This window comes from Marmota flaviventris, chromosome 3 (genome assembly GCF_047511675.1).
Source record: "Marmota flaviventris isolate mMarFla1 chromosome 3, mMarFla1.hap1, whole genome shotgun sequence".
Taxonomy (NCBI): domain Eukaryota; kingdom Metazoa; phylum Chordata; class Mammalia; order Rodentia; family Sciuridae; genus Marmota; species Marmota flaviventris.
The window spans coordinates 37,330,739-37,351,091 of NC_092500.1; the positions used below are offsets into that span (position 1 = coordinate 37,330,739).

The following is a 20,353-nucleotide window of genomic DNA, read 5'->3' on the forward strand; positions in this document are numbered from 1 at the left end:
TTTTATCAAGCCTATTAAAAACACCTGAAAGCAAGGAAAGAGATAGGATATATTATCACATGTAGAATAGGATTCCAACAGTGTGGAAGCACCTACCCGAGTCCTGGGGTATTCAGTATTCATATTTCCTATTCTCTGTTTTTCACATCAGCTTTCCACACCAATGGTGTGGCTACAAAGGCAAGAATGCAGATTTGAGTAAGGGGTCAAGAGGTGGGAAATAACTTGGGTCAATGGCACACACTCTTTTGGAGAGATACAGGGACAAATATACCTGACTTATAGATGTAATACTCCAGTTAGTCTTACAAACAGTTGTAGAATGTATGTATATTACTTGGGCAGAGGCATTTTTTGATCACCTATAGTGTCACTAATGGATGGCCAAATAAAGATCTCATGAATATTAATTTGAACAAAAAAATCATTGAGAAAACCAATATTAATGGTTTATCACAAATACTTTGTGAATTTGTCCTTAGGTGTATTTGTATATTATGAATATGCACTACCCAGGTGTCTCGTAAACATTAAGTGTATCTAGAGTTTCCATACCTATCTATGTTAACGCATTTTACTCACTATTTATCTTTAGCAATTCCTATGAATTTTGCCTATGCCTAACAAACATTTGGCCTACTAACTACTTATCCATTATTGAATTTTTGTATAAAGTTAGGTCTATGTATTACAAACTACAAACTAGTTCATCTAATAGAACTGAATATTTTCAATAGCAAATGCATATTTCATAAAGGTAGCCTATTAAGTCTGATGGAATTTTCTAAAAAGGGTTGTGACAATGCTCTTAATGTGATTTGATGATCCTCTCATTGAGAGGTAGGGATCCATGTCTTGAAATCATGAGATTCATGACTATTATCCAATATCAGTGTATGGCAAAAGTGACACCAAGTGACTTTTGAAGATAGATCATAAAAAGTGAATCAGTTTCTACTTTGTTCACTACTTGCTCTTGAAGAATTCTCCTGCCATGCCTGGCTGCCCTTAGGCTGACAAACTATGACAAAGCAAAAACTATCCGATTTATGGAGAAGCCAAAGACCACATACACACAGAGAAAGAGAGATCACTGTACAGTGCCAACTGCTTTAGCTGCCTCTCATCTCTAGTCTTCCAAATCTAACCACTGTCTCAATACAAGTGCATGGGATATCTCAAGCCAGGACCCAGGACATCCTTCCTCAAATTCCAAAACAACTTATACTATGATAAATAATGAAATCACTGTTGTTTAAAACTACTAAATTGTAGTTGAATGCAATGGTGCATGCCTATAATCCTAACAACTCAGGAGACTGAGGTCAGAGGATACATGTTTGAGGCCAGCCCCAGCAATGTAGTGAGAGCCTGTCTCACAATAAAAAATAAAAAGGTCAGGGTGGGGGCATTGTAGCTGAGCAGTAAAGCACTATTGGGTTCAATTCCCTGTGCCAAATAAATAAATAACAAGTTTTAGCATATATATATATATATAATATATATATATATATTATATGATATATATATATTATATATTTAGCATATATATATATAATATATATAATATATATATGTGACTTTTGAATATATTATATATATATGTAAAATTCAGTAATAGATACCAGAATACCTGCTGTTTTCCAAACTGTTCTTGACTTGCTTCCACATCTCATTCCTCCATTTGATGATATATAAAATATGTCTACTCCATTTATGATTCATCAGAAGACAATGTCAATTGCCAAGTGCATTATATGTAACTGTCACTTTGACAAGATTGTTCATCATGGCTTTAACCATCGAGGGCATCCTAAACTTAGTCTTAGCAATTTGGTATTGAAGAAACAGCTGCATCTTCAATTTTTATTGAACTATGAATCTTCAAATTGTACCTGAAATGAGGATTACCCTATTAGTTCCTTTCTTTGTTGTATTTAGTATCTATGAAAGCTTGCAAATGCTTGTAAGTGATGAACACCAAGGAAAAAGTGATTTTCATGTTTGTGAAATTTTTCCAATGATTTTGAATCCAAAGAACACAGTAATAGTCAGTGATCTCAACTTCACACAGTCTGTTGCTAATTAAGTAAAATGTTCAACTGGCATTAATAATTTCAATGATCAAAAGTGGCTAAGCAATCATACATAAGTTTGAGTCATGTCTAGATGGTTTGTATTTGATACAAGTTAAATATGAGTAACAGAAGCCAAGCGGTACCTTGGGAAGTAGCTTCTTTAGGGACTTGATGTGGAAAACACAGAAAGCAATACTAACAAGTTTTATTTCACTCATCTGTAAGATTGAAGTAGCACTAGGGCTCTCAGCATAAACGTCTTTGACTCTTTAGTAACAAAGTAAGGGCCTTTGGATTAGAACACAGTAAAATAATAATAATAATAATAAAATTAAAAAATAAAAATAAAAAAATCTTTTCTATAAGGTTTTACATTAGAATTCTTTGTAGTTAAAAAATCCTGTTGAATATATTTAGCACATATCTCTTCTTTACTATCAAACTGCATAGTGTCTGAAGGAGAAACATGAAGCCGTTTTTCTTATGAAATTTTATCAATATTATTTTCCTTTAAAAAGGGGAAAATATTTTAGAAGACATCATTATTTTTCTTTGTGTCCACTGTCCTCATGTTGCTCTTAGACTTGGTGTCAGATAGCAGTGAATGATATAAAATAAAACTCTCTGAAACTTGTCTTCTTTTGTCATACTTTAACTTCAAAAAAAAAAAAAAATAGCAATTAATGCCCTTCAAGAACACTGAGATAACCTTAGTTCCAACTTGAAATGTCAGTAAATATTTGTTAAATTTCTAAATTATATAGTAATCCCATGGAAATGTGTAAAGGTTGATTAATGTACCCTTTTCATACCAATTTATCTTATGAGAATTGATATCTATAAATTTGTGCAGAGGCACAAGAGTTGGCAACCAAGTGCTTCTTATAACTTTAATATGCTATCCTTTGTATTTTTGGACAGATGAAAAGAATAATGTAGAGCATAAACATAACAAGAAATATGTTAGACCTACAAAGTTAAAAATACAATTTGTGATGAATATGATTTGGTATTGATTTTTACCTTTGGTTCCAATTCATTGCATTAATCTCTTGGGTTTTGTTTTGTTTTTGTTTTTGTTTTTGATTTTTGGTGGTGGAGTGGTTCTGGGGATTTGGCCCAGGGGCAATTTAGCACTGAGCCACATCCCCAACCCTCTTTATTTTTTTTTATTTTGAGACAGAGTCTCACTAAGTTGCTTAGGGCCTCCATTATTTGCTGAGACTGGCCTTGAGCTTGCAATCCAGCCTCTAGACCTGCTGGGAATACAGGCGTGCACCACTGCATCCCACTGATTTTGTTTTTAAATTTATGCATCACAGAATGTTTACACATGTTTTTCTAATATATCTTTTATTCCAGCTGCCATTGCACAAATTATATGTGGGAGAAACAAAGTATTACCAAAAACTTTTAATTCTTCTTTTGTCCTTTAGACTATTGCCTACTTTCCCCTCTTCTCTTCTAATTAGATGTTGCCGTGTGAATTATTCTCACTTGTGGAATGGGTGAAAAAAAAAACGTGTGGCACTTCAGGACCAAGATTTCTTAGAAGTAGATGTGCTTCCTCCTAGCTTATTCTTCCCCAAGTATCTGCATACAGGGTACAGAACAGCAATTACTGTGCAGAAATAAGTAGCGCACTGATCAATTTTCGTGGTGGAACATAGAGAAAATGAATAAGAAACTTCAGTTGGGTTTGACCTATTTAGTATTTAGAATTCTTTTATTGCCTACCCTAAGTAATACATTGTGATAATATTGTATGACTTTTCCTTTTTAATGAAACTAATATAAAATTCACCTTCCCACAAGACTGTTAGTAAAGTGGAGGTTACTTCCATTGTCTACATAAAAAAAAAACCGCCTTAAAATTTAAATTTATACTTAATTAAACATAAATCTGGAAAATGTCATGGAAGTGTTTTAAAAATGTTAATATAAACTGTTTTCAATATAAGCAAATTATTTTTTCTTTTTAATTAGTGCATTATAGTTACACATAGTATTGGGGTTCATTATGATATAATCATTCAAGCACGGAATATAATTTTACTCCAAATCAATCCCCAGTACTTCTCCTTTCCCTCCCCTTCTGCCTCTCTTTGATCTACTTTCTCTACTTTACTGATCTTTCTTCTGTTTATGTATGGCTTTATTTTAATTGGCATTTTATAGATCATAAATAAAGGTAAATTTTGCTGTGGTGTATTTATATACATACATTGCACACTTTGGTCAATTTCATTTCACCATCCTTCTCTTTTCCAGTCTCTCTTCCTTCCCCCTCAATCCCTTTCCTCTGTTCTATTGATCCCCCTTCTGTTTTCATGGAATTATGCCCTGCCCCTTTGTTCATTATTTTGATTAACTTCCCCATATGAAAGAAAACATTCAACCCTTAACTTTCCAAGGTAACATATAGTGAAACAAGGTGATATTGAGAGCAACCTGTCTATTTCAACTAGTTATTACTTGCATTCTATTTAAATCAAAATTATCCTTGTACCTAAAAGATTAATTATTGATATTGATAAAACTCTTGTTATTTTCATGACTTAGTCTTAATTAGCTACTTCATTTGGATAATTAAGTGTGTGATCTTACTAAATTATGTCTTCACTTATAAATCCATACTTAATTTAAATAAAAACAGATGCTTTAATTATGTATTATTTTTAAACTATCAATATATCATGTTATGGTCAGAATGTGTAGAGTTGGAAGAATTGGCCACTATAATACAAATGGAACTAATTGTATGACATACTAGATTTAAAGTAATATACAGACAAAAAATCATAGGGTAATAAAATGTGCAGAAGAAGCATTAGTAGGTATGGCCGCTGTAATGTTATATGCCTCTATAGAAAAATTATTTTATTGATGTTAGGCAGTAAGATTAACAGTGACAAATGTGGCTTCTACTACTCTTGACTAAATCTAGTTGAATATTTAGGAGATAAGCATGTTTCATCTTAATCACTGGTCATCAAAACCAGTCAGAGTGGATTGTAATCTTTGCATTAAAATTGTGTTCATATTTGTAGAAAAGACTTTTCACCTTGACCAAAAAATATTTTGCAGCTCTTTCTTGCTGGGTGTTTCTTTTGTTCCCAAGTTTCCCCAGATTTATCTAAGCAGTTGTCAAAATAGCATGTTGGCCTAGCAAAATTAGCATCACATGGGAATTTACTAGAAATGCAAATCTTTGGACCACACCATAGATCTAATGAATCAGTAACCCTGGGGATGAGCTGAGCAGAATGTGTCATAGTAAGTCATTCTGCATATTCTCTTTTATGCTAGATTTGAGGGTTATAAAACTAGAGGAATTAGTATAAGTGATATCTGTTCTTTTCTCATGTGAATTAGTTCACCTAATGAATTCTGCAAAATTGCTTTCTTAAAGTGCCTTTCTTAATCTGAATAGGAAATGTTGTTTACACTCTTTACAAAGGTTTAAGAGATGAGAATTTACAGTGTCTAAACTTAGAGTGACCATTATCTTCTTACCAAAATATTCTTCCTATTTTTTATTCTGTGGAAAATTCCTGCCTTCCATTATTAAATTTTTCTTTCTGTGATATCAGCTCTGGGTAGAAGAATTTGATCTATTTTGTGTCAACTGAATATGGGATTATGCTTTCAATTAAAACTTTCATTTAATAAGCAAATGGAAGTCAGGCAAATCAAAACTCTTAGAAAGGTTAAAAACATCTGACCAAGTCTGTATTTGACAAAATTTAATTGCCAAAGAAATAAAAATCAAGGTTTAGTAAGGAAGGAATTCTTGTACAGAAAAACATGATAGCTGTCTTCAAAAATATAAAAGTCTCTGATGTATGTAGGATATTTTAAATCTTATGTGGGATTCCATAGAAAGTTGTAAGAGTCCTGATATATAATTAATATGATAAGAGTATAATAATAACATTAGGTCTGTCTGAAAAGAGACTGGGTTGCTTTGTGGAATGAGTTTCCTGTGGTTAAGAGTGTTTAAGCTACACAAAGCAGTGGTTTGTTTGGGTAGTCTAAACCCTTTGCTAAAATGGGACACTATCTGATACTTGCTAGAAATGCAAAATCTTTGGGTCCAACACAATGTAGTGAATCAGAATCTATAAGTTCACAAGATCCATGGAGGACCCATATGCACACTATATTTGAGAAACAGTGCTCCACTGACATCTAATAATCCTAATATTTTTGTACTTAATTCTTACGTTGTGATTCAAAATTTGAATAACAATCTAGAAGAGAAGAGGGTAAATTCATGAGTTTGACCTCACATTCCACTGCAGAATCACCAACTGGATTAAGTACTACCCCCAGAAAGAAAGACACTGTTTCTTGAATACTGTGCTTGAGTCAGTGAGTACTATTCCTTTGTTAACTTAGGACTCTTTGCTTTACACAAAAGTAAATGACACCTTATGAGTTTCTTGCACTAACCCTACATTATACTTGGAGTTCAATCCTTTTCCCAATTTCCTCATGCATGTCCTCTTTACTTTCACCAACCCCAGGACTTATGAGTCTCCCTCGCTGAATCGGTTTCCTTTCTGCTTGGAGTAGGTACTGGTTTTGTCTCCTGCTACCTCCTTATCCCTGAAGGTCTATATGGATGAAGAAGCAGCAGCGCAGGGGTGAGGGGAGTAGGTAAAGGGGTGAATAGGTACAGGGGTAACTGGAGCGTGATAGAGAGACCAGTCTCTATTTTCATCGCCAAAGCAGTGAATGGAGAAAAGCCTGAGAGGTAATGAGAAGTGACAGATGCCGCCACACCCTAGATTGACTCAGGTCCCTACAACCAGGACTACCGTGCCCTGGTCTGGACAGGGGAGAGGGGCGGAGGTACTTAAAGCCAAGCACTGAAGGCCAGAGCCAGAAGGTGCCCAAGTCAATTTCCATCCCCAACAGCGCGTGCTGACATCTCCCAAGCTTTCCTACGGAGACCATTGTGTGGGAGACGCACAGGCGGGGGAAAGCGTACCCTCTTCCCACTTCTGCCCATCTCTGGCCCTCGCGATCGCCAGGGGCACCGGAACCAGCGGGAGCCTCAGCAGCCCGGGAGCTGCTTTGGGGGAGACGAGTGTATCCGCGAGCGCGTGTGCGTGAGGAGGAGAGCAAAGACGTGATTACTTCAGAATTTATTTAAGGGCCGGTGGAAACCACTGCAGCAGCTTCCAGGGGAAGCCCTTGTTCCAGAGGAAGAGGAGGTGGAGGCTGCCAAGGAGGAGGAGGGGAGGAGACAGAGAAGGAGGCGTAGCAGCAGCTACCGCACGAGGCAAGTGAGGAGAGAAGATGCTGTAGCATCCTCGCCGGCTCCCAGCAGGTTGGTTCTGTCAGCCAACGGGTGCAAGCAGAGAGGCTTGCTGAGGGGCTGGAAGGAGAAAATGGGTGTGGGAGGGCCGATCGCTTCCCTTTTCAGAGAAGAAGCGCCTCCTTTAAGTGAAATAAGACACCCTAGCGCAGAAATAGGCTGGACGCCAGAAGGAGACCTGTCCTGCTTCTCGCATCCCTTGGGGACTCGCTTCCCTTTAACTGTCAAACTCCCAGCGTTAGCCATTAACTCTGGAGGGGCTCCAGGTGAGGGACTGGGTGGAGAACTTCCCTTCCAGAGACTCCTCACGCCTTCCCCCCCAAAGTTTATGTTTGGAGGGACACTTCCTCACACCCCAGGTGGCCCGGACTGGAGGGGGAAGCAGCGCCCGCTTGGTTAAGTTTCCAAAAAAGTCAACCTCAGTCTCCCAGTTCTGGGCTCCCCGCCCCAGGGCTCCAGCTGCACGCGGGGAAGCTGCGGCTGCTCTAGCAAAGGGGCCGCTGCTGCTTTAAGAACCGCCTCCCCCTCTCCTCTCTTTGACAATGGTCTGAACCGAGCTCTGCTTCCCAAAGCAAAATTTGTAATATGCCATTTTTCCGATGGACGCTTCTCCTTTTGGCTGCTGACGGAGCCGCGGGAAGATGCCGAGTCGCTGCCACGCCACCGAGTCGGGGCATGTTCCGGGAGAGTGCTGGGGCACGCGTGTGTCTAAGCTGCCTTTCTCCTCTGGTTGCTAGGGAAATGGTCCAGGAGTGCTGGGTGTGAGCCTCCCCTCTCGTCAAGCCCGGAGACTGCGGTTGTCATTGATCCATTGAAGAAGCAGGACCCGAAATTACAGACATTAGGTACAGAAACTGTATTTGAGTTACACGGTTTCCCTTCGCTTGATTTATTTATTTATTTATTTTTATTTTTTACCACGTCCCCAGCCCCACCCCGCCCCCAGGGAAGATGAGATGCAAATTCCTCCTTGTGGATTACTGATTACTGTTAGGTAGCTTTTGCTTTCTCTCCGTTCTCTCCATCTCCGATTTCTCTGCCTCCTGCCCAGCTTATTCTCGCTCACTGATGGGCAGGATGAACAATTTTAGTGTGGAAATTATGAAGTCAACTTCTTCAGGGCGGTGGGGGGTGTGGCTGAAATATAACTGTCCAGCAGTGTGGGGTGAGCTGGCTCTTTGGCCACTGTAAAGGCACTGGGGCAAAGAAAGTGAAAATGCTTCCATTAGAGATGATAATGATATTTCTCCGGGAGGATGGGGGATTTCAAAGAGTTAAATAGAAGGAGGAATATTCATGTAATGTAATCAGACAATGGCTAGCATTTCTCTTACTGAATTACTCTTGTGGGTTAACTGAGGTGGAGCAGGGATGGTTCTTAAGACTAAATTTTTTTTGCAGAGGAAACTCTCTATAGAGAATAATGTTATCTTTGCCTGTAGTAGGATCTAAATCCTAGAGATATGAATTAAGTAAAGTTATTCATTCACAGAGGAAAAAATAACCCTTTGGAACACTCTCGCATCTGACTAGGTACTGCTTGGGTGTCATATATTGCTAAGGAACACATCAAATTTTGAAATCCCTTGAGTAATAACTCCAGCAGATATTCAAAACTTTTATTTTGAAACCAGAGATTTAGAAGACAGTCAAGGTTATGCGCTAAGAATATAGGAGTTGGTTTTCCTGGCATAAAATTATTCGAGCTAAATTTAAGCACAGGGATAATTAAACTAACTAGGCTTATTATTTTTTTTCCTTTCACAACAAAATTAAATGTTTCTAAGTAGGTCTTGAAATGCTCAGTAATTTAATGATCAAGTCATAAATATCTAGATGAGGTTAATATAATTGACACATCAAGTTGACGTTAGAGAGAGAGAAAGTGATGAAAAAACAGATATTCAAGTATATTGTATGTATGCCCTTTCTGGGTTTTCAGAAAATAAGCTGTATTTGCACTTTTTAATACTGAAAATGACTGTAAAAGTTAAAAGTGGAATATCTGAGTGAAAAACAGAAGCCATTGAATGACCATAACCTTTTGGACCATGCAAGTTGTTTTACATGTCATCCTTTCTCCAAAAGATTTTGTACAAATTTTAATAGCTTTCAATACTGAAAATGTGCATTTAAGAAATGGTATACTATATTTCAATGATTATTTAAATATTTTGCAGTTGTTATTAGACAGAATCTAGTTCTAATGCAAGAACTAAGTTAGCTCATAAGAATGGCTTTATTTTTTGTAGACTTTTTTTTCTTTGCTTCTTGATTAAAAAAAAAAAACTTTGGATCTTTATATTTAGGTTGACTAAAGAAAAAGCAACATGTATTCATTTATTTTCTAAATAACTTTTGCACACTTTGATTTTTATAAATTGAATTTGAAGAGTTCAAAAGTATCCACTAGAATTAAACCTTTAGGCCTAGAAGCAAAAAGAGTCACAAAGGTATAATATTATTTTTGCAAAGATGAATGTTGGTCATTTTTTAATGAAAATAAGTATTTGGATTTGTAAATAGCCCTTTATATATTTTCCTGTGTTGTCCCAGTGAGGTAACCTATTGGATACATAAAATAGGATTTTTTTTAAAAAGCTTCGATTATTATTCCTACTTTATGGAAGAGAAAACTGAAGTTTTGAGAGATTAAGTGACTTGCTCTGGTTTACATGTTTCAGGAGTAGAATGGAATCAAATTCTTTTGCATGTAGATTTGATAGACTTTCTAAGTCCCCCAGCAGCTTCTCATAATAACATCTTTTGACTGACTAAATCAAAGACTGCCTTTTATGCTGATCTGAGAACCTAAAATCTATGAATGTCTAATATCCCATGGTACCACAAGAGGTTGTGTAGAATTAGGAAATTACATTCAGGTGAAAATTGTTCTGGGGGCAATCATGACAGTTATGTTTTCCCTTGAAATTTAAAGTTTTTCTAAGTAATCCAAAGTGGAGAGGGGCTAATAGTTTACTTTTAAGAAGGATTTGACATAAAATAATGACTTAAGAATGCTAAGGTTAAAATTTAAACTCTATTAGTGTTTTGGCACAAATTGTCACAGTACTATCATTTCTTTTCCCATACTTTGTTTCAACCTTAAACATTAAACATAGGATTCTCAGAATGACACAACTGTACAGTGTGTTGATTTCACACATGGCATGTGAACTAATTGTTCTAAATAAACATACATGTTAGAATTTTATTGATTTTGTTTTCTAATTCTTTTTCAATTATGTAAAGATTGTTTATAGCAGTTAAATTTTTTTCCATCTTTGTTATAGTTTTTGAATGAAAATCAAATTGATGAAAATGCAAATTGTTTGTGTTTTTTGTATTAAGTTGCTAACTAAAGGAATAAACGTATGAGTGAGTGAGTGAGTGAGTGAGCGAGTGTAAATTTGTTCTATATGTAAAATCTGTATTTATTTTAGCTCAGTGTTTTGAGTAATGTGCAAAATTTTAAGGCATTTTGAAGTATCCTAAAATTTGCCAATTTCTTAATATTTTACCTAAGTTATCGGTCACAAAAATAATTTCCTTTTTAAAAATATTCTCTTGGTTCTCAGTGGTTCCTAAGTCATTCACAAATAACCAAACTCTTCTAATCAATAACCCAATTCATATGAAGAATTATATAAAAGTAATTAACTACTGAATTGTAAATATTGATATTTTATTTGAGAATATCACCAGAAATGTTTTCCCCCAGGATATGAATATGTAGTCAGAAAAATAAATTAACCTTGCATTATAAAACCAAAGAATGCTCCAGGATCAACAGCCAAACCAGCCTTTCTCAACATCAGCCTTCTGCAAAACCAAGCCCTCTAATTAATAGCTCCTGGCCTTTGTACAAAAACTGAAATTGAGATGAGTTGGACTTTTTTTTAAACAGATGATAGAGGATGAAAGACAAAATGTGATGACTTTTGTTTTTTAAGATGCAACAGAATAGGACAATTTTGCATTTCCATTTCTGTGTGGTCTATTTTAAATCAAATTAATAAATGATTTAAAAATATTTCGAACAGTTCATTTATTTCATGACTGGGAGCTTGTGATTACCAGCCAAGATGTGATGTTACTGTATTAGCTAATGTAATTTACCACATCTGTTTTGTGGAATATTTGAAAGTGTTCGTTTGTATTGCTTGGGTGGAAACCAGACAACGCAACTAACAGGAAACAAAGGAATATTAAGTGTAATTAGTAGTATAATAATCAAAACAGATTTATGCACTCAGCCTATTTCATAAAGTTTATGTGTAATACAGTCAGTGTCACCTATTAGCTCAGCATAGACTTCTGTAAGAATTCAGGAGGAAAGCACATAAAAATAATAAAATGAAAGTTGTAAGGTCAAAAAGATTTAAAGTAGTTGATGTGAGAACATCTGTTGAATAGATGAGGAAAAAGCTGCTCATTATATAAAATTAATACTCAAATATTTTGGATTTTCTAAATGAAAGGTGAATATTGATTCACTCAATTACCTAAGTCATTCAAAAAATCATTACTTTCTGTTCATTAAGTGCCAGACACTGTGCTTTCTGTTGACAATATAATAACAAATAACATAGAGGTACTCACTGTAAAAGATTTGTAAACTTGCAGGAAATGAAAGGTGATGACATATAATTGAAATAGCATGTTTCTGTAAATTGAATTAGAGTGGGATAAATCGAGAAAATGAAAACAGAGGAAGAGGGGAAACCAAGATGTATTTTGTTGATGGGACATTGTGAAAAGAGAAAGTAGGGGCTAGGAATATAGCTCAGTTGGTAGAGAGCTTGCCTTGCATGTACAAAGCCCTGGGTTCAATCCCCAGCACCACACACACACACACACACACACACACACACACACCAAAAAAAAAAAAAAGCATGTAGATTGGAGGAAATGAATGGATCCTATTTCACTGAGAGCACAACATTTAGCTTGGTTTGGAGTTGGGGCAATGAGTTGGGGGAAGGAAAGGTAGTGAAGCTAATGCGCTGCCAAGAATATAGTGTGATGATAACCAGGAGGCATTATTGGAATCACTTCTTTACCAAAATTCCCCTTTACTTTTTTTAAGCAATGATGTGTGAAGTGATGCCCACGATTAATGAGGACACCCCAATGAGCCAAAGGGGGTCCCAAAGCAGTGGCTCGGACTCAGACTCCCATTTTGAGCAGCTGATGGTGAATATGCTAGATGAAAGAGATCGTCTGCTGGACACCCTCCGCGAGACCCAGGAAAGCCTCTCACTTGCTCAGCAAAGGCTTCAGGATGTCATCTATGACAGAGATTCGCTCCAGAGACAGCTAAATTCAGCCCTGCCACAGGTATGCTTCTAGTGCCATTTGTCCTTCCTGTTGGAATTGAAAATGGGATAGGGTTTCTAAAAGATTTGCTTTATTCCTATTCTTACTTTTCCACTTATTATATATAAAATGCTTTTTTTTGGTAGGAAATATTTAAGAATAAAGAATTAATTTATATGAAGCCTTGCATCAAACAAAATCATGGAATATTGATGAGGAGGGGATGTGTGAAACTTGAGTTCCCATCTGGTCTCTTTCTTGACAATCTTATCTGTTTGTTTTGGTAGAGGTACAAAACCACTTGTTGATTAGTTTTTAATTGCCTGATTGTGAAGACAGTTTTATCTTTCTTGCATTTTAAACACAATTGTGATGTTTGGAAATATCTATTTTTAATTTTTAGTAATGTGGTCTTTCTTGGTAGTAGTTTCCAAGTCTACTGTGAATTATTGATTTATCTGTCTTTCTTTTAAAATGCCTAATACCTGCTGTATTAGAATTATTGATATATTGCCTTTTCCTTTCAAAAAAATCTTCAACTGGGGGGTTGAGGCTGCAGCCCAATGGTAGAGTGCTGGTCTAACATGCACAAGGCCTGGGCTTGATCTCTACTCCCACCAAAACAAACAACAACAGAAAACTTCAACTACTTTTTTCTTATTTTAAAAAGATTTTGAAAGTTGAGAAAAAGACAAAATTCATTATTTACACAAATTTAATATTGTTACATTGTTATTTTTAAATATGTTTCTGTCAGTCTTTTTATTTTATAGAAAAAAACTAAGAAATTTTGGTGGTTGAAAACTTATTTATATGCAGAGTTAATGATAAGGGTCAATTTACTTACTGAAGAATTGTATAATTTTGCTTCTTTTAGGTATGAGGAAAAATAGGGTGTCATTCAGATTTTTAATAGTCATCACCACTACAATTTTCTTCCAATTACATGTTTGATTTGCCTTCTACTTAAAAGACAATATAGTGAACATTAAAGAGTTGACTGTTCTCCATGAAATTATGATACTAGCACATGTCTTTTCAGAAATATTGAAAACTATACAATTAAAGTTGATTAAATTCTAAACCCTGCTATATTAGTAACTTGCAGTGTTATATTGAGATATTTATGACTCTCAGAATAGAAAGGATACCAAAACCCCTCTGTCTCACCATATTGGGAATAACTAAAACCCATGTGAATAACTCCTTTTTCAGTCCTTAACATTTTCGGTTAATTTTTTTGTGTGTGTTGAGATGAAGTAATGTTTAAAATAACTCTCACCTGTTGAAAAGACTGGTTTATTTAATCACACAGAATGTGTTAATTTGTTTCAAAAGGCAATTATCCAACCTTCTCCAAGAATGAAAATTTCAAGGTACAAATTTTAGTCTTTGCAATTGTTCTTTATAATGGGATTTCTAGAACTATCAGCATCATGCTCCTAACTCTAGGAATTTTGAATTGGATATTGCTATTGTTAAAGTGGGGTCCTGTTACCAATCACACTATTCTTCATCTTCTGTGTCAAGGATAAAATGGTAGTCATTTGTCTTTTGGATACAGTGTTTCATTAAAGAAACCTACAATTGTATATTTGGCACAAGTTCAATATAACTTCAATATGTACTGGGGTAGCAATCAACTAACATTTTTAGTTAAATTGCATAAATTCTGTAGAGTATTCCCATTTCCCCCACACTCTCTTGGAAGTCAATAATTCAATCTCATTTATAAGATTCAGCATATATCCTTCCTGCCTTTGTCTTTCTATATTTTACTTAAGCCTAAATTTAATTTTTTTTTTTAGTTGTTGATGGACCTTTATTTTATTTGCTTATTTATATGTGGTGCTGGGAATAGAACACAGTGCCCCACACATAAAGGCAAGCGCTCTATCATTGAGCTACAACTCCAGCCCCATAACCTAATTTTTTGACTTTAGTCCTAACCCTGTTAAAATGATTCTAAGAATAATTTGAGTTTTTAAATTTTTGCCCCTTTCATAAAAAATGTGACAATTTCATAAGTTTGTTGTAAAAATGAAGTATTAAGACAGGATGCTTTGGGGGGAAAAAAGGAAAAAAACTGAAAAATATTTTCACAAAGAACTACCTTGTGTGAATCAATGTTTACTCAAAATTACAAGAATGAAAACTATCCTAGCAACTCAGTTGAATTAAATATCTAGATTATAGTGCCATCTATAATGTAATTTTTGATTTTTTATGTTAATACACACTTTGTTATTTAAACTACTTGTAAGTTGTGTTTTGGAGTTCCAAATTTTCCTCATTTCTGCATGTATATAAATGTATATTATGAAATTTTCCCCAGAAGGGTTATGGGAAAACATATTTATATACACTTATTTCTGAAGAGAATCCTTTGAATATTTCTACTTCATGGGAAAAATAAACACAAGAAATAGTCTCATGTTAGCACAGATCTGGTTTTGCCATTAATGAAGTTTGCTATATACGTACAAATAAAATATAGTTCTCAGAGTATATGAGTTTGGGAATTGTACTTTAGAGATTTTAGCTTTTATATTTAGATGGCTATGATTCCAATATAGTTTACATATACTTTGTCACATAATTTTCAACATTGATTTGTATTCTACTATTATAAATATTCCTGGAAATCCACAGGTCCTTAAAGATAGTGATGACCCTATCACTTTTTAAAACACCAAAATATTTAGTAACCTAATCTGTACCATGAGGGATATATTTTCTGCAAGTAATCAAGAAATATTCCTCATTCATTGGTACCTTTGAATGCTGTATAATATTTTGCAAGCAATACACTTGAACTGTTTGGTGGCATTATAGTTTACACTTAACTGAAGGAAAAATGACTACTATATATTTGGGGTTTGAGGCAGAAACATATAAAATTGAAATCTAGTACAGTAGCATTAAAAAAAAACAATTTTAGCAAACAGAAATGAAAGCAGAGACAAAATTTTTAAATAGCCCGTGAAATGTTTGTTGATGTTAGTGATTTGGAGCTCTGCTTTAAGTTACTTCCTGTCCTGTTATTCCTTTATGAAGAAAGACACCAATAATTTTAACAATCCTCAGCATGCAAGTTGTTTTGTAGCCAGTGTTCAATGTTTCTTTATGTGTTTGGATGTCTCTGTGTTTAAGAGCACTGGTCATTCCACATCTCCAGGCCCAATGTTTCTAAGCTATACACTCCATTATTCATCTTTTAAATGTGCAGATACATTTTAATGGTTCACAGACCCTCACGTTCAATGTGCCCCCAATTCTGTCATCCTGTGCCTTCTACTTTCCACTGTCTCTGCCCTAATTCCTTACCCATTTACCTGAGATTCCTTAACCTCTTAAATAATTCTCACATCCCTCAATTCTTTGCTATTCCTTCAGCATCTGGCCTTGAACTTCTTTTTTCTTTTTTAATTATTTATGTATTTACTTTCGGTACCAGGGATTGAATGCAGGGGTACTCGACCGACCATTGAACCACACCCCAGGCTTATTTTGTATTTTATTTAGAGACAGGATCTCACTGAGTTGCTTAGCACCTCGCTGTTGCTGAGGCTGGCTTTGAACTCATGATCCTTCTGCCTCAGCCTCTGGAGCTGCTGGAATTACAGGTGTGAGCCACCACCACAATGCTGGCCTAGCCTTGAACTTCTTTACTCCATCTCTTAACAATCCCCTTTTGTAATTATGTCACATTGTGTGCTAAATAGTACTGTTTGTAGTACTCCATAGACTCCAGGCTGTGCCAGTCTTCTCCCTTCATGAATATTCATCTCTGTGTCTATGATGTTCTTCCCCAGTGCCTTTGTTTGGCTAGTTTCTCATCCTAGCTAAGGTTTGATCTTCCCCAGGAATTATTTTTCTGAACCTCAATTTCATTCCTGTCTTAGCTACCCCTATAATTCATCACATTTAATTAAATTATCTGCTTATGTACCTGTTCTCAGCCTAAACTCTAAATTCCTGGAGAACAGGATCATATCTCAGTCATCCATAACCCTCTGCACCTCAAGAGTACCAGGCCTATAGTGAGGGCTTTTCAGGTAAAAATGGAACCAAATATATGCATTGTGATATAGAAACACATATAAACTAGAAATAGAAAGGTTTAGTTTGTATTGTTCCTCTATCACATGTCACCTACCTGAGTCAGGACTTCTGATATCCATGCTACAAAAAGGGCTTAATACTAATACATCACAGGGCGGTTTATGATGATTCAAAAAAAATGATACCAGTAAAAGTTAATTAATTTATAAAGCATTAAACATTAAAATGCTTGCATTTATGTTATCCAGAATAGCAAAAGATTAACTTATTCCTACATCTATATATTATAAAGCATTATGATAGTTTACCTGAATGTTGAAAAAATAAATTATTTAGACACTTTTGAAAATAGCAAATAATTGTCAGTTATTAACATACTTATTAGAAATATTTATAGGAGACATAAGGGGCCTGTGTTTCCTATTGCAAAAATCTTCATATATAAAATTTTAACCATTCTTTCCGTCACTTTGTTTAGTATGTATTGAGGGTCTCCTGTATATGACTGAATGGTTTACACCTGATTAGAAAGGGATGGGGAAAAGTAGCAATAGTGTGACTCCAAGAGAGCATAGAAAATAGAATTACTTAAAAAATGTAGGTGGATTGGAAGATTATAGAAGTACTGAAACTATCTGAGCTATGAAAGTGATAGGTGATTAACTGCAGAAGGCTTCATGTGGGAAGTGGTATTAGAGAGGTTTTTTTTTTAATATTGGAAAAGATCAGCAAATATTCTGTATAAGGAAGTAAAGCTATGCAGACAGAAACTTGCTGAAGGACACAGGGGAACTGACATTCAAACTATGCTATCTTTGTTTGAGGCTAGGCTTGAGGTCCCAAACTGAACAAAGAAGAATGAGTAGTCTTATTTTGTTTTAAAGACTAAATAGGAATTACATAGGGAAAAATAACAAAAAGATTTGCTTGATGGAAGGTTGTACTATAAAAATGAGGTTTTATATAACAGGAAGGGAGTGTGGGATATTCATATGTAGGGAGAAAGATAAGGATAGGAGTTTGCATATAGGATAACCTGTAGAATTTTGAATGAATTGGTGACCACATAAGGTTTTTATTAAGAAGCCTTATTCTGTTGTTTTGATTTTGGATGGATTATGTAATATTCACATATTAGTTATCTGGTATTTAAATAATACTATGTAACAAACAACACAAAAATCTCAGTGATTTACAAAAATATGGGTTTGTGGAAGTTAGCTGATCAACTTGAATTGGCTAATCTTGTCTTAGCTAACTTCTGCCACTGGCTAGCACAAGGTTGGCTTTTATCAGCTCTATATCATCTGCGTTTTGTCTGCTTCAGGATGGTTTTGGCTGGCCTGACTAGGGCCACTCAGCTCTATGCCTTGTGTTTAATCCAGCAATAGGTTAGTGTGGCAGTTTCTTATATGGTCAAGCCAGAGCAGGAAGAGCAAAGAAGAAGTAAGGAAGTGTTTTTTAAGCTTCTATTTGAGTTATTTTTAGCAAATCCTCCTGAGCAAGCCCAGAGACAGTGTGGAAAACAATTCAAAATTCCATGTTAAAGGGTATAGACACATGGGGTGTGGAGGATGAAACACCAAGACCTTCTTACAATGGAACTACCACAAATGAAACCAGAGACTTTTGAGCCATTATTGTGTTAGGGAAAACTTATGATGATGATAATTTTGTCGTAAAGAATGGAGGTTTGAAATAGGAAGTTGAACCAGGGAGCTAGAAAACAAAATAGAAATATAAGGGATATTGAAGAGAAAGAAGCAGGGACTAGTAATCTACAGAATGGCTCAAGGCTTTGGACTTGAGTTAGAAGATTGGTATTTGCAATGGAGTTCTTTTACTTGTTAGCTGAGAAGTCAGTGGTAAGTTCTTTGAATTTCCTGAAACTCTTATTTCCTTAATTGGAAAGAGGGAATACTGTCTACTCTTAGGATTGGATGCAAGAATGTGTGTGTGTGTGTGTGTGTGTGTGTGTGTGTGTGTGTGTTGGGCTGGGGTTGTGGCTCAGTGGTAGAGCACTTGCCTAGTACGGGTGAGGCACTGGGTTCTATCCTCAGCATCACATACAAATAAATAAATAAAGGTATTGTGTCCATCTACAACTAAAAATTTTTTTGAAAAATGAATGTTTTAAAAACTATTTTAAATGTAAGTTGAGATGTGCCCATGTATACTTTGATGAGGGTTTAAAGGAGGCTGCTTGAGGAGAGGAATATGTTTATCTTTTCACATTTTAAAATGCAAAGAATTTAGGTGAAATTGACAAAGTGTGACAGATTCTACCTTAAAGTTTTACTCTTCAGGCAAAGAACCCGGGTCTCTCTCTGGCTTGCTACTTGCAGCTCAATAACCTTGATTAAATATTTGATTCAAATAATGATAGAAACTGCCTCATAGGATCATTATGAGAAACAAATGAGTTAGAACATATCAAATGGTCAGTTCAATGTCTCACAGATAGTATGGATAGCATATGCTGGATAAATGCTAAATGTAACTATTGTTATAGTTATTATTACCATATTTTTATCATCATTATTTCTAGCCAACCTTAACTGTACAATTTTATTTGGTAATAATGAGCATTAGCACAAATTGAGAGTGCCAAAAGCCCATGGTCTCAGACCTCAATCTTTATCAGATTTTGGAAGTTTTTCAATTTATCTTTTTTATAAAAGAAAAAATAAACATATTTACTTTCTTATAAATGGTTTTCCCAAATTCTCCACTTCCAGTTTGGGAAGTCTCTCATATCCTTTTCAAAATGTTTGCCATCACCAATGACCAATGGATAATTGCAGTAGGTTTAATTTAACACAAAGATTACTCCTTTCCTTAAAAAAAAGAAAAAGAAATCCCTACCTTTTTAACTCTCATGACACCCCACTGTTGTTGTTCTTAAATCATTCCAACTTTTTACTCTGAATTCTTTCCTGTGGGAAACTCCTCATCTAGCTAATCCTTAAATGTTAAATAATAAAGCTAAGACTAATTGTAATATCTAACATTTCTGAACACTCTCATTTTAACATCTAGATGTTAAAATGGGAGCATTTCTCTGTGTTTGAGGGTAAAATTAAACCAGTGAGGTGCACAGCCTCATTTGCAGGCTATACTTAAACATAGTCCAACTAGTAAATCTAGTATTAGATCAAACACCATCTTAAGACTGAGATGGAGAAGCTACAATAGGGACAGAATTAATTTGGAAAGCTCTTGGAGAGCTACACCATGTACAGGGCATGGATTGATTTCCATTCTACTAAGCCATGTGAAAGTGGCTTCAGGGCAACCATTCAGAGTTTGATGTTTCATCCTGAGGCTGAAGGATACAGGGTCTGAAGTCTAACAGCAGTAGCAGTGACTGAAGATTCTCCTGCCTCTACAGCAGACTGAAGAGTCCATGGCAGTCAAGCTTCAAGTCCTCCAATGTCAAAATAAATATTGGCAATTTTTAAAGATCAAAAAGGAGACTTTCTTAAGGCCATCTTAAACTCAGAAGCAAGTAGATTGTCCGATGCCTAGTTTCCCATATGGGGAATCAGGATTAGCAGAGTCAAGG

At 35.4% G+C, this 20,353-nt stretch overlaps 1 protein-coding gene across 5 annotated transcripts in view; it reads left to right on the forward strand.

Moving 5' to 3' along the window:
• Positions 1-12,495: 12,495 nt before the first annotated feature.
• Ppfia2 (PTPRF interacting protein alpha 2) overlaps positions 12,496-20,353 on the forward strand; it is a 441,295-nt gene continuing 433,437 nt past the window's right edge. For all 5 annotated transcript variants that reach the window (XM_027928005.3, XM_027928009.3, XM_027927999.3 and 2 more), the window contains exon 1: positions 12,496-12,744. In XM_027928005.3, the coding sequence (XP_027783806.1) occupies positions 12,496-12,744 (249 nt within the window). The remainder of the gene's footprint in view (positions 12,745-20,353) is intronic.